This window comes from Hippichthys cyanospilos, chromosome 5, assembly GCF_059441005.1.
Source record: "Hippichthys cyanospilos isolate Australia breed blue-spotted pipefish chromosome 5, RoL_Hcya_1.0, whole genome shotgun sequence".
Classification (NCBI taxonomy): Eukaryota; Metazoa; Chordata; class Actinopteri; order Syngnathiformes; family Syngnathidae; genus Hippichthys; species Hippichthys cyanospilos.
In genome coordinates this window covers 19,171,476-19,185,703 of record NC_142373.1, presented here as the reverse complement: position 1 = coordinate 19,185,703, position 14,228 = coordinate 19,171,476, and the positions used below count along the sequence as shown (strand labels likewise).

Genomic DNA, 14,228 nt, shown 5'->3' with positions numbered 1-14,228 from the left:
CAAGAAACATTCAGAGAGCATCCAGCGTTTACAGCACCAGACCATTTGTTCTACAGAAAGCTGTACATGAGAAAATAGCTTATCGACAAATAACACAGCGCAGCGCATTTGCCATTAGTACAATTTGACTTCCAGTGGAGCCATTCAAATTACATGTGTAATGGTGGTGAACATGAGTGGAATCTAAGTGTAGATTGCCCTCATTTGCATTCAATAAAAGAAGAGAGTGGAGAATATTGTGGATGGGTGATGGGTTAACTATTGTTGCCACACCTCCATAAAATTTGAAATGCATTATTCAACTGGCTGTTCCTACTTAACGAAATGACTCACAGTGGTTTGAAGAATACGAGTGGTGATGAACAAACAAGATGGATTGTGCTTCAAATTTACCATTAACAATGCGTTTGTCTGCAGCGGCGTTCAGCCTACCTGGTTCTTCAGGTCCAATTTTGGGCATGGGCGCCCCCCATTGAAAGCTTTCTCCCTCAGCCACTTGGATCTGACCTTCAGCCCGCCGCCGCATGTGGAACTGCAGTCCGACCACGCGGACCAGTCACTGAGCTTGCAGTCTAGGGGACACGGGATGTGGCAAACCTCCGACATGTAGCCTGCAAAATGGGGTAGATGATTAACCACTGGGTTGATTACCCATGGCAAGATAATATATCAATTTAAAACTATGTTCACCATTTGGTTGAATATTCAGTTAACATCATAAGCCATTGTTCTTATCCTGGGAACACTCAAAGCTCAAAACAAAATTAAGTCAAATTTGGATATTTTAGTCATTTTGAAATTTTCTGAAGCTTGGTTAACTTTTGAAAAACTCCAGGGGCTGCTCATATGTTTGTTTTCTTTTAACTTTTTAAGACATGCTTACTGACGCTGCGTTCAAATGTGTTTGAAGCAATAGTTTTTCCTTTTCCTCACGACAAAACTCAAGTTCATTTTGCCAATACCCGAAGTAGCGCACCATCTGTGTTCCTTTAAGTTTATGATTGTATGTATATGCCTAAAGACCCCAATTGATAAACGAGTCAAAAGAAATCCATTCTTATGTTATCTAATTGGTGTGTACCTCTGATTACCTTGCCATGAGATGTCATAACTTTTACATGACCTTCTCAGTTTTAGTAATATTCCTGTATATGAACAAGATTGGCCTCGGATATTGGTTCAGTCTACTCGCTTCTTTTATTGAAAATAATGCCGTAACAACCTCAGCGAACATGAGCTGCTTTTAGCCGCATCAGGCACTGGCTGCTAACAGCCAATTGATGTCCGATCTCTCGCTTGTCCTGTTACGGCAGTGCTTCTCAATTATATTATGCCAAGCTCCCCTAGGAAAGAGAAACTTTTCACACACACCCCGACGCGCTGACTATTAATAAAATTATCTATAAAAATTGTATGTATACCTAAAACATTTTTCATTTTTAATGTTAACAAATGAAAAAATCAATATAAATCAACTTTCAACAACTGCTATCTATTTTTACAGTATCTGGTTACAGTTTAGTCTAAAACTGAAAAAAAATGCATCAAAGTTAAATTAAATTAAATTTAATTTTTTTATTGCAATTTCAAGTCACATGACAAAGCCTTTTTCCTGGGGTCATCCGCGCCCCCACGAGGGGGTCCGCCCCAGTATTTGAAAAGCACTGTGTTACAGTAATTATTAAGTAAGAATACGACCGAAATAAAATCGCACATCTCACATTAGCTTATGGGGCTGACAGATCTTCCTCAAATGGTCGAAAAAAGATATCTAATCTTTAAGTTATCATTTATACAACACACACATACTTTTGGCCTTCATTTTTGGGACAAAAGTACATCTTAGATTTGTAGGTTTACGGTAATAATAATATGTATGGGCACTGAAAAGAACCCATATGGGTCCATCTCCACTGTGAATGCAACGTTGGCAGACGAGATAGAGCGAGAGAGAGAGGTCGGACTCGCACTTGGATGACAGCTTCATTACGGGTCACATGAATAATTTGCCACATTGGCCTGTGCTCCGCCACACTTGCTCGCTGTGACCAAGAAGTAATTATCAGACTAATGAGTGTTTTTCTGCACAATTGTGCCAGCAAAGCAATGCCAAACTTGAACTTACTCTTCCACAAGCTATATATGCAATTGAGGCTTTTGTTTGTAAACCCTTACCAGCGTCCGTACACCGTGTGGGCTCAAGCAGGCGGCCTTGTTGATCGATGCAAGCCACGGCTCTGTAGCGGAGACCTTGGCCGCACTCTTTCACTTCCTGGTGTTGGCTCATCCAATTGTGCAGGGGCCCCGCAGTCGGAGGTTCACGGAGGATGCAATCGGACCAGTTCCCCAAAGGTTGGGACTTGTACTCCTCACAGGGACAAGCCTCTTTCTCTTCCAGAGGGTAGAAGGCCTCATTCAGGCATTGCTCCTTCTTTTTACTGCGACCTGATGGATAGCAGCGTCATGAAAGAGATGGACAGGTACGGAATATAGACTCAAGCTTGATGCGGGCACAATCAATGACTCATTCACTTTACAAGAAGCAGTAAAGCTGCTGATAGACCGCTAATCTTGTAGAAAGTATTCCCATAAAAGAAGAAAGCTGCTATCCTGAAAAAAAAAAAAAAGAAATCTGTTTACCGTTTGACCTACAATGCTTTCATTGTAAATCATTACAATTTGGAGAGTAAGCACGGCTATTAACACAGCAGTCAAACGTGTTCCATCACCAATGTCATAAAGTCCATTCATCTGAATACCGCATAATTGGAGAGTGATAGTTGCAGTTGTATTTGCCATTCAAAAAGTATTCCCTTGCAACCACTTCAAGAGAAGTGAGGAACTCATTGTCTTTTAAATTGCAGCGGTACAAAGGAAATTGGAAGTGGTGAAAATTGAAATAGAAGAAAAAAAAAAGTTTTTTTTTCGTTTACAGTGTAAAAAATTACACATACATAGAAAAGAAATACGAGACTCTCCAAAAATCATACTGTACTTTCCAGCTCGTGAAGCATTTTTAGGGCTACATTCACGAAAGGACTGCGTGGCTTTTGTATCGCGCTAACCAGTAAAAAAGAAGCAAAAACACAGAGCCCAATTCAGATGGCACGCTGAGAGGACAAAATGAATGACCGACTTAGATGCTAAGAGAAACGCAGCTCGATATGCTGATGGTATTTGCACAAATTTAAATGAGCTAATGTGCATATATTTGGCAAAGAAAACACCCTCCTCTATGCAAATGAGCCTCATTGATAAACAGCGTCTAATTTACTGACACAGATGCAAATAGCAAAAGGCAGTTTTAGGGGACCATTTAATGCTGTAAAACTGGCACTCTTCAGTTGAAGGCGGACATTGCTTTAGGGGAATTCTTGCACCCGCACACGTAAAGGAATTAATGTAGACAAATTGCACACTCTTTCTACGTTAATCTTTATTAAAATTGACAGGGACATCTCCATGCATGTCCCCATAAAATCAATCCATGTATCCATCCATCCATCCAGTTGATCTTGAACATTAACACAGGAGTATCAATATCTAAAAAAATTTAACCTAAAGAAAAAGGCCGATTATCCTCACTAAGGTTGATGGCTTGCTAGTGCCTATCCCAGCTGTCTCTGGGCAGTAAGCGGGGACACCCTCAAATGGTTGCCAGCCAATTGGAGGTTACACAGGGACGAACAACCAATCACAACTCAAGACGATTTAATGCGTCCCAAACACCTGCCATGCATGTTTTTAGAATGCGGGAGGAAGCCGGAGTGCCCGGGAAGAATCCATGGGGAGAACATGCAAACTCCACACCGGTAGGCCGGAGCAAGCTAGAATTGAACATGGGACTCTGAACTGTGAGCCGGTCAAAGGAGATTCTCAGTATCAGTGTTATACTAATATATCATGTTGAAAATTTTGAGGTTGCAACAGCTGGTTACGGTACTTTTATTATTGTAATTCTTTTGTAGAAGTGAAATAATGTATTTTTTTTTTTTAATGATATGGCATATTACAGTATATTTCCTTTCTCTTTAGTACCATCTGCTCATTCTGAAACATGATCATTTCAATCTACTACTCTCTAAAAGTGCGATAATGGGGATAGTATGATTCTTGATCCAAGCTGTCCATCCAAATGCACCACTCGCAAAAAGTTGGGGGTATTGGGCTTTTGGGTGACATTTCAGGATGAACTTAGAATGTACGATAACCTTTGTGGCAGAACTTAAGACCTTCTCAAAACTTTTAAATGCACGTCCAACTTTTCCACGTTGCAGTACTTTTAATGCAACTTTACGTTTAGCAAAACGCTAAACAGCACTTGATATTTTCTTGTTCTCTAGTTTTGCAAACATCAGCATTCAACACAAGAACACACTGTAAATAAACAAATCACCTGTTAAAACATGCCTTTTATTCTATAATATTTATTCTATTTTTTGTTTCGAGTTATTTCATGTGCACCAACTGCAGCAGCCCTCCAAATTTCATTATACACCATCTATTCTATTCTATTCTATTCTATTCTATTCTAATACAAACAACAGCTTTTCTTACACTGAGAGTAAAATTTTAATCGTTAACATTTATTGGACAGAAGAGAAACTCTTATCTACCTTACCACTGAATATGTCCATCCTGCATATAAGAGTGCAGTAATAAAATCCATCTGCTGTAATATAGGTGTCTAATAAATTTCATCCGCTCTCCACAATTTTTCCTAGTCCCTTATGTAAATTAATGTCATAAAACAGCCTTACAGCAGAGCGAAAACAGGCTTGAAATTGCGCCGTAAAACGAAAGCAAATGCATTAAAAAAACATTAGTTATGTAAAGATGCACTAAAATGCGACTTTGCGATCGATAAGCTTACTCGAAAATGACGCAGTTCCGAGTCAAGATTAAGGAAGCAAATTGGAGGGCGCAGCTGGTTTGCGTACATGTGCTATGATAAATGCCCCAGTTAAGACGACAATCATCCTTTCATTTTTAAACAAAAGCCTGACATGTTGTTTCCTGGTTGTTCAGTGATGGATATAATCAAAATCATCCAAGAAGAAGGCTGTTATTGACTTTTTCTTCTCAAATCTCCAAATTGCTGACCAGGAGTGACAACGTTTCAGGAAAAAGCAACAGGAGCAGTAGCTCGGGTAGAAAATGTGTGACAGAGGCTTTCAGACGTCTATAATTTGAAGTCAACCTAATTGTCGGTATCCGTCTCTGAGTATCAATCCGTCTCAGAATAACGGTTATTTCCACTCAAGCGACAAATTTTACATTTTCAAGGAAAACGTCAATTATGAACGACGTGGTTCAGGTAGAAAATTGTTCATCTTCCGACCCGAAGGTTCAATGGGACTATTTTAGAAGACGCTTGGTATTGTGAATGAAGAAATACAGTCGTGACATTTAGAAAAATAGATCGAGTGGCCCGAATCGGCGACGCACGTATACGATCCTTGTGGGCGACCTATCGCTGAACCCGCGCTCATTTTAATGAGTTGGGTTCGAAGAGCTTTATGGAAAGAGACAGGGTGTGTTTACTACGGCCCCTGTGGCACTGCCTCAAATATTCATGAAGACAAATAGTATCCAGCCTGCTCTGCAAACACAGCATGTAAGTCAAATTCGGCCATCTGTGTTGAAATGGAGGATTACATGCTATGTAAGACCCAATTTAGACCCGAGATAACTAGTGGTAGAATTGGGAGTTATACAATCAGCTAAATTGAAATAAGAGGAGGTGGATGCTTTTCGTACATCAATTTCAACGTAATTCATTCCTTCGATGGGGAAGAGGCTTCGCTTTCGCCGCGTGAAGTGTAATTGCACTTCCACAACACTAAGTGGTACAGTGGTGGTCTCATTGTCAAAGGCTGTGCGGGGGTTTGAAACTTTTAAGATTGCTGTCAGAAACAAGTAACAGTAATAAAAAGAAAGCTTATTGTCAATGTGCTCAGTGTAGCTATTCATCATTATTTCCTTGATGTGAGGGTTAGGGTTTACATTTATTATTTGATTTTTCTTTTTCAGCACAAAGTGTCCAGGTTATACTACAATGTTTTTTTTGGACTTTGATGTACTTTATGTTCTATTAGTCTTCAGTTTCAGACTAACCTGTAACCTGCATGCTTTTTTCATTAATGTTAAAAAAAAAGATCCAATTGTGGCGACTGTATTTTCTGCATGAATAGACGCACCTAAAAGCCTTCAATTTTCTCAAAAGCTGACGGTGCGGCTTATAAACTGATGCGCCTTATACAACTAAACGGTGCCATGTCAAGTGTTAAATTTTTACCTCAGCATTTCAGTTATAGATGCATTTTTTACATTTAATTTTTTTATAACAGCCTGTTTGAACTTTCGATATGCCATAAATTTATACTGGGACAAGGCGCAAAACCCACACGTTTTTGGAATAGATAGCACAGTTTTATCAAATAAATTTAAATACTTTTTAAAATCAACAAAACAATATATTTTAAGGTTTTTGATTGCAATTAAAGTAGGAAAATTAAGTTTAATTATTAATCGCAACATAATTATATTCTTTTAAACTCTTGATTTGTCTTAGCATTAATCCAAACAGTCTTTTAATGTAATCAAGAGGCATTTTTTCCACAAATACCTTCCACAAATCATCTTCATTCTTAATTTCTGACTGCCTATTCATAGTTTGACTGACTTGACTAATCTGAAAGTTTTGTTGATATTCCCTTTAGCGCACCTCCATATAGTATATGCATAATTCATGCCCAGCCATCAATATAGCTTCTATTCTATGAGCCATATAATGTGGTACACCCTATATTTGAATCTGATGGATATCTGGTGCGCCTTATAGTGCAGAAAATACTGATGTACTGATGAATACTGATGTAATTTTACATATAATGATTGTATTCATAGCCACCACAGTGAGTGGGTGAGGTGGGCTATGAAATGTTTTCGCTTTCCTTGCTTTGCAAAAAAAAATTATTGAGACGCACTGATTTAGTCCAACCTGGTTTCCAAATGTGAAGCCCTTACCTGTGAGTGAGCGCTTGCGAGTTTGGAAGCTGCCACATCCTGCGCACTCAGAGAACTTGGACCAAGCTGTTAGAGCGCAGTCATCCTTGCAAGCCACTCGACACGCTCGGATCTGAGGGGGCAGGGGACCAGCCCAGCGCAGGCACTCGGTCAGGTTGGCCGCCTCGTCGTTCTCCCCGACGCAACTGAGTCCTGTCGGTATGGACGAGGACAAGAAACATTTCTGATTACATTTGGTACTAGTTTCCATTTTATGGGGAAGGTTCTCCTTGACAAAGTATTTCTATCCACATATGATGACAAGGCAGCAACCGCTCAGTCAGATTTAGTGACCATTCTAATACCAAACACGAAATCCATAGGTTTTACAATTACATTTTACTTACATTTGCAAAAAATGTATCTGCGACAAACATTCATTATAAAGTTAGTCTTCAACCATGAATGTGGTATCATTTAATGCAGGCTTGTCGAAACCCAAAAGCCGCTATCATGTATCGTCCACCAAGACACCTGATTCAAAAGATCAGTATAGTTGTCAGGCTTCTTCTGAGCCCAATGATGAGGTGTGTTGGAGGACGGAAACTTTGGGGTTATTTGCATGTGAAAAATTTCGTTGACTGTCTTCTTGTTTCTTTCCACGATGCAGCGCAGTACAAGTCATTAATTAGCACACCCGAGCAACATCAACGTTCTTCTGTTGGTCGATCGCAATGCAGGAAAAACTGAACCCACAACTCTATTTTTAATGGCATTTGTTCAGCCTCGGGGTTGCAAAAGTCCACACGTGTGTGGTATTTCACATCATCTCACCCACAGACAGCGACCATCTTTAATTATACGCGAACTTCGAAAGGTGATAGGTTTGGAGGAATCGCTGAAAGGACACTCTTTGAAAAGGCTCACACGGCACAGTTTGCTCATGTGATAGAACTTGGGGGAGAATCTTATTGAAGGTCTGTATATTTAATGAAGTTCCTTTCCATTTATAATATATCAGACAAACCTGAGTCAGTTACATTTTCCATCATATAGTATAATAAGAATAGGCGTTCTATCTAAATGAAGTCCCATCCCATCAAATTTGATCTTCATGGCAATCCTACCATACCAAGTGTGGTATGAGGAAACTGTATAATGTAATAAATGATCATCCGTGTGATTAGGATGCTGTTCACAAATGTTAGATATTTAAACAGGTTTCTTTCAGTTTTGTTTATCTATTCATTGATGTTCCTACAAGACCACAGGTGTGTCTTATATTTGAGGAATGATGGTAGTTTCCATTTTCTTTCCCTTAATTGATAAGAAGATTCCGCCTGAAGACAGTGATATCATTATTTTGAAGGATGCAGAAATCATCGGATTTTATGAATTTAGTATCATACATCATGAAAAAAAAAACAGTAAATCAAAAATTCAAGAGTGAAAAATCTTGTAACTTCTGAAATAATTCAATTGAAGAATGACTGCTGTAATCATTTTATTGTATAATCACCCTTAAATTACAGTAGCTATACATCAATTACGCATTATATTTTCATTGTATGTGACTTTAAATTTCTATTGGAGCAGCCCTGCACTTGGTTAATTTTTTTTTTATACCCCCAGTTTACGTTCCTAGTTGCCTCCAAGTGTCTGAAATGTCATAGGTATTTAAACGCCGGCGTTTTTAATCACATTGAAAAGATGAATCGCTAAAGGTCGAGGAGCATCGCTTTACACCCAGGGATGCTTCATTCGTCTTTCCTTCCTGGAAAAGTCGCATATATTCATTTGAAAAATGTCAATCAATTATGAGATTAAGTGGAAGAGGGCAGTGGCGGTAGTTCTAAAAGCCCGAGATACAGCTTCTGCAATCGTCATTACCGTAATCGAGTGGGCCAATTTCTGGGCCCATTTGCGCTCATCTTAGCGAGTCCACAATTACACCAAAATGGCATTACTGTGGCTTGAAAATGATAAGTGGTTGTGGTTTTGACAACCCGATCCTCCGAAATGTACTTTCTGGCGGAAGTACGTCCTCGACTGACACTCTGCACTTTGGCCTACTTGAAGCGGTTTGGTGCACCCAAGCGTCTGGTTTTGTGACAAAGGCTTCATGTCTTACGTTTGACACATGTGAAGGTCACAATTAGTTCCGCTCAATCAAACTATCATTTGTGAGGCAGGAAATGTGCTTGCAATGAAAGCACTTATTTTCGGGGTAAATGAAGCACTTTTTATGCATATATCTAGTCATCCTTGTTGGCTCACGTAATTAAGTGCATCCGTAATGTGTTATACGCTGACCCGTGTGCGGTTGTGCAAATTTGAAGTCATCGCTGTAGTCTATAGAAATCAATCGCAGCACAGCTAAAGCAGCAAAGGAGTAGACTGTATCTTCTCGGCATAAGTAAATCAACTGTGCAATTTAGCATTTGACCAATGCTAGTAAGGCTGTGAAGCTTTGTCTCATGATTTGATTCTGATAATTGTGAATTTTAGGTCGACAGATTGATTGAGAATCAATTTTCGATTCCAAATGATTCGATTGAATGATTTCGGCTTCACTTCATGGATATGCAAACAATTATAATGATTTAGTCGACTGCTTTGCACGGCAGAATGTCAAATGACGACATTAAAAAAAGTCAATTTTTTAATATTTATTAGGTTTTGGAAATTGTTTGGACCAAAACAGCAAATCTATTTTTTTTTTTAATTCATTAATACAGTGGTTCTCAAATGGGGGTACAGGTACCCTCGCGGGTACTAGAAGGAACTCCAAGGGGTACTTGAGATTTTAAGTCATACAAACAAAAATGAACGTGCAAAAATCCACTAAAAATATTTGTGAATTATTGTAATCTCTACAATGATCCCAAAGATCACTTTATGCTAAAAACTATTCTATGAACAAATATTTATTCATAATTATTTGTTTTTGAGAACAGGTCTGTCTGACACATAATGTTGGTTATATTTTGTGGATGAATTTTTATTGATAATTGAGCTAACGATTTATTTTTGTGAACAGATCTCTTTATTTTATTTTTAGGTTTACATTGCGGCATAAAGTATGTTGCCTCTTCCATAGTTAAACTGAAGCTGGGTAGCTGTGACAGCAATAAGGATCCCAGAAGAGCGACTTCAAAATAAAAGCATAGCACAATTTACATCCGTGCATTGCTATTGTGTTTATTTTTCGTTTTACATTGCGGCATAATGTATGTTGCCTCTTCCATAGTTAAACTGTAACTGATTTATTTTATTCTATTTTTTATCTGTGAAAATGATTTGGGGTTAATTTTAAGTCAATCCTGAATCGTAGTCAACGATGAACTTGATTTTTTGGTGAATCAATTTTTTTGTCTCAAAATCATCTATTATTGTCTGCGTGAGTATTATTTTTGTTGTTTATGCGCTACAAGGCTAAGTTATCTCTCGGTGCGTAATGTGCCTGTGGCCGTCTGGCTTGCTCCATTAATAAGGAACCAGTGGCGTGATGAGATCGTCAAGACAACAGACAGAAAGATTCATCTTATTACACTCTCAGGACAAATTGCCTCCGTGTTTTATGGCTCCATCAGTTGTTTGTTAAAGGAGCCGTTATGAAAGGACCGTTAGGACTCATTAAATAAAGACAGTTAACTAGATGGAAGCTTCAAATCGGCTAACGACTGCGCAAAGACAAATACTTGCGAATGTCGAAAGACTCGCCTCTTGTTTCCAACCCATTTCCGCAGGATTCTGCTGTTCGAGATAAGCTGCGTTGGACAGATTCGGGAACCAGGGTACAGGCGTGCCACTTGTGTATCCTCCACCTTAATGGGAAAAAACAACAATAACAAAGACATGAGGATTATTGCTGCCTTGTAAAAACCCTCAAGCAAAATCGCAGGCATTCAACATTTTGTTGCTTTGGATTTGATTATCTGGGCCCCGTTTGGTCCCCATGCGGAAAACATGAGCGAAATACTAACATGAGTGAAAAGGAAAATGTATTCCAGGTAAGCAGAATTGCCGTGTAGTATGCAGAACTGGATTTGTGAACACTGCGGGGAAAGCGTAAGTGCAAAACCTTTTAGCGTGGTTTCAATGATTTTTCACTATTGTTGTGTTTTCCCTTCATTTGAGATGCATTTACCTTTTCTTGGGTTAACAATTGATCTGGACCACATGTTGCTAACACGCCAAATACAAATAAGACAAAAAAAAAAACTCCTTGAGTTAAAAGGGATTGTTGAAAGTAAACAAAACGTTTTTCTTTCGCTAAAATGATTTTTTACTTTGTGCTCTCAAAAATAGGTTTTCAACTAATTTTTCGACTTTGCTACTCCTCGGTGACGGCTACAGCTTGGAATCGATCCATTTGCCAAGCCTGCAAAACAACATGTTAACCTCAGGTAACATGAGTTGCTGTTAGCTGCAACAGGCACTGGCTGCTCACATTACGGTAGTTTTTGTAATTAAGAATGCGGCCCATATAAAAATGCACAGATATTGTTGGAAACGTTTAAGTTACCATTTATAGGATGCGCCCATCATTTTTGCCTTCATTCTTAGGAAAAAAAAGGTGTCATATTTGGGGAATTATGATAAATTAGAACCAGAGTTATTTGGATTCCGTCTGTCTGTCTGGCACTAAAACTGTCTGAATGTGATTGGCTGAGCCAATGGGACAACTACACAGAAGTCGTTGGCTGGGAGTGAGCAAAATAAGCAGTACCTAATAGTATACCTTTTAGTTCACTATTGGTGTCAAGTAGAAAATCCTCCTAATTCTTAAATCGATAGTTTATAAATAATACACAAAAATCACGAATTATCAGCACATTGTACAGCACACATGTCAAGCTCCGGTCCTCGTTCATGTTTTCCAGTTTTCCCTCCCCAGAACACCTGATTCAAATGATTAGCACTTGTTTGAGGGGGAAGCATCAAAAACATGCAGGATACCGGCCCTCGAGGACAGAACTTTGACATCTATCTATGAAAAACATTCAATAAATTTGTAAATGCACAAAACCATAATAGCGTCAAATATATACAGTACATTTCTCTTCATAATATTCTATTCAGTATGAAACATATTCAGTCAAGCTTACTCATAGAGACAAAGCAAGAAAAATAGTTTACCTGTAATAAGGACATGCCGGGAGTGATTCACACTCCCTCTCTTCATAAAGAGTGTCGGGGCACTCTTGACCTCCATTAGCAGACTTTTGAATGATAGTCCGGTACCGAGACTGTGTGGCAGAGGTGGCGTTCTCTGTTGGAAATAAAAAACGGTCTGACACACGGGCTTCGAAAAAGCGGACGGCTTACTGTGTTTGGAAAATAACAAACTTAACAGGTAAAGGTTATCAACATCCGTCAGAAATCATAATTGGGACTTGAAAGTTTGTCCCTCTAACTTTCATTTATTAATCAATCGTTTGCACAGCATGCAGCCTTTGGAATTCTAAATGGAATATTTTTGAAACAAGCCAACCGCATTCTTCAAATACACACACATTTTTGTTTTTTCTTCTATTGTAGTGGGGACATCTCATTGACATCATGCATTTCTGAGTTCCTAACCCCAACAATCAAATCCTGACCCTCGAAAAAAAATGACCTGAATCTGTGGGGTCCACTAAAATGGTCCCCACAATACAAAATCTTGTGAGCTCCAACTCGTCAAATTAGATATATAAACGACAGAAAAACATGTCATTTAAAAACTGCACATATGTATATTCTGACAAATATGGAAATATTTAAAGGGAAATAGCCTTTCAAAAATCAATTTGCATTATTGTGTTGTTTCCAGTTTTCCCCATTTTCAGAGTCAAAACTTTTGAGTGCATGTCGAGTAAACAAGTAGTGTCAGAGCTAATGAGATAATGACTAGTGTGCCTGTGTACGACTATAATTTTCTGCAACACACAGCCTTTAATTTCTGGACATACGACATTGTAATGACCACAGACTAATCACCTCACATTAAAAATGGTGAAATGAAATGTGACTGCATCATCAGCGGACCAATGAGCCACAGAATATTTATAGAGATGAGTTGCTGGCAAAATTGTTTTGATTATTTATTTTTCCATAAAGAATCTTTTTTCTCAATGTCTACACCAATGTAATATATTAGTGAGAAAACTATTTGCACATGAGCCAGTGTAGACGCTCTTATATATGATAAATACCATTATGATACTTACGGTTATTATTTAATGTTAGAATTTCTTTACATTAGAAACATTGGCTCCTTGAGAGACGAGTGACGAGAAATAGGAGTTGTTTGACATCCAAGATGTTTTTTTTATTTTTGCTTTGCTTTGGCGTGTGAGAACAAACTTGATACAAGCACTGTGTGGTGACAATGAAAGCAAAACAGCAACTCAAAAAAAAAAAAAAATGAAGCCAAAATGGCTAAACTAAAATGGCTAAAGGACAGCGGTGCCGATGGAAGCTTTGGGAAGCTGTTATCCTTTGTAATTAATGGGAATTTCATGTGTATACTCAGCTTGTTATCATTGTTATCATGTCAGCTAAAGGCTCCTCTCTAGTTCGACGTCTGAGGGACATTAATCCGAGGGCAGCTCCAGCGCTCCGTTTTCCCGACTATAGCTAAGGGATGGAAACGGGAAGGGATAACAATACAGTTACAGTGTAAACACAATAAGGTTTAACACAATATAAACTTTAATCATTTAAGACTTAAGTAAATGTGTGCATTGTAGTAGGTTAATGTACCGAGGAGTGCCTGTGGCATGTGCATTTACAGTTAAATCATCTGTTTGGCATGCAGGGAACCTTCACAGCGCGTCTAACTGCAATCTAGCTGTTTTTTATTTTTCTCTGAGAAATAGCATGAGAAACCATCTGCACAATTTGCAATTCACTACCCAGAATATTTTAATGCCTAGCAACATTTTTTATTTCAAGGAGGAGATTTTATCACACTGGAGATGACATAAGCCTGAAAACTTCATCAACAGAGGTGGCAACACAGTGCAAAATGGTCATGAAGTCCCTATTGACTGCAGAGGACAGTATCTCCTTATAAAATGTCTGAATATTTACTTTATCTACCTTATCACTTTGTAGTGACTGTTATACTTTGTAGAGCACTTCTAGAGCTCTCAAGAAAATCTTTTCAATCTTCCCCTTTGTTACAACAATGGTCTCAGAGAGAATTCAACTCATGTCAAGTCAAGTTTATT

At 38.6% G+C, this 14,228-nt stretch overlaps 1 protein-coding gene across 1 annotated transcript in view; it reads right to left on the bottom strand.

Moving 5' to 3' along the window:
- The window catches only part of thsd7ba (thrombospondin, type I, domain containing 7Ba), a 125,472-nt gene that overhangs the window by 50,916 nt on the left and 60,328 nt on the right, over window positions 1-14,228 (bottom strand). Inside the window, exons 11-15 of the mRNA XM_088415855.1 lie at window positions 12,151-12,283; window positions 10,732-10,835; window positions 7,030-7,221; window positions 2,176-2,445; window positions 433-611 (exon numbers count right to left, since the gene is read on the bottom strand). Of these exons, the coding sequence (XP_088271981.1) occupies window positions 433-611; window positions 2,176-2,445; window positions 7,030-7,221; window positions 10,732-10,835; window positions 12,151-12,283 (878 nt within the window). The remainder of the gene's footprint in view (window positions 1-432; window positions 612-2,175; window positions 2,446-7,029; window positions 7,222-10,731; window positions 10,836-12,150; window positions 12,284-14,228) is intronic.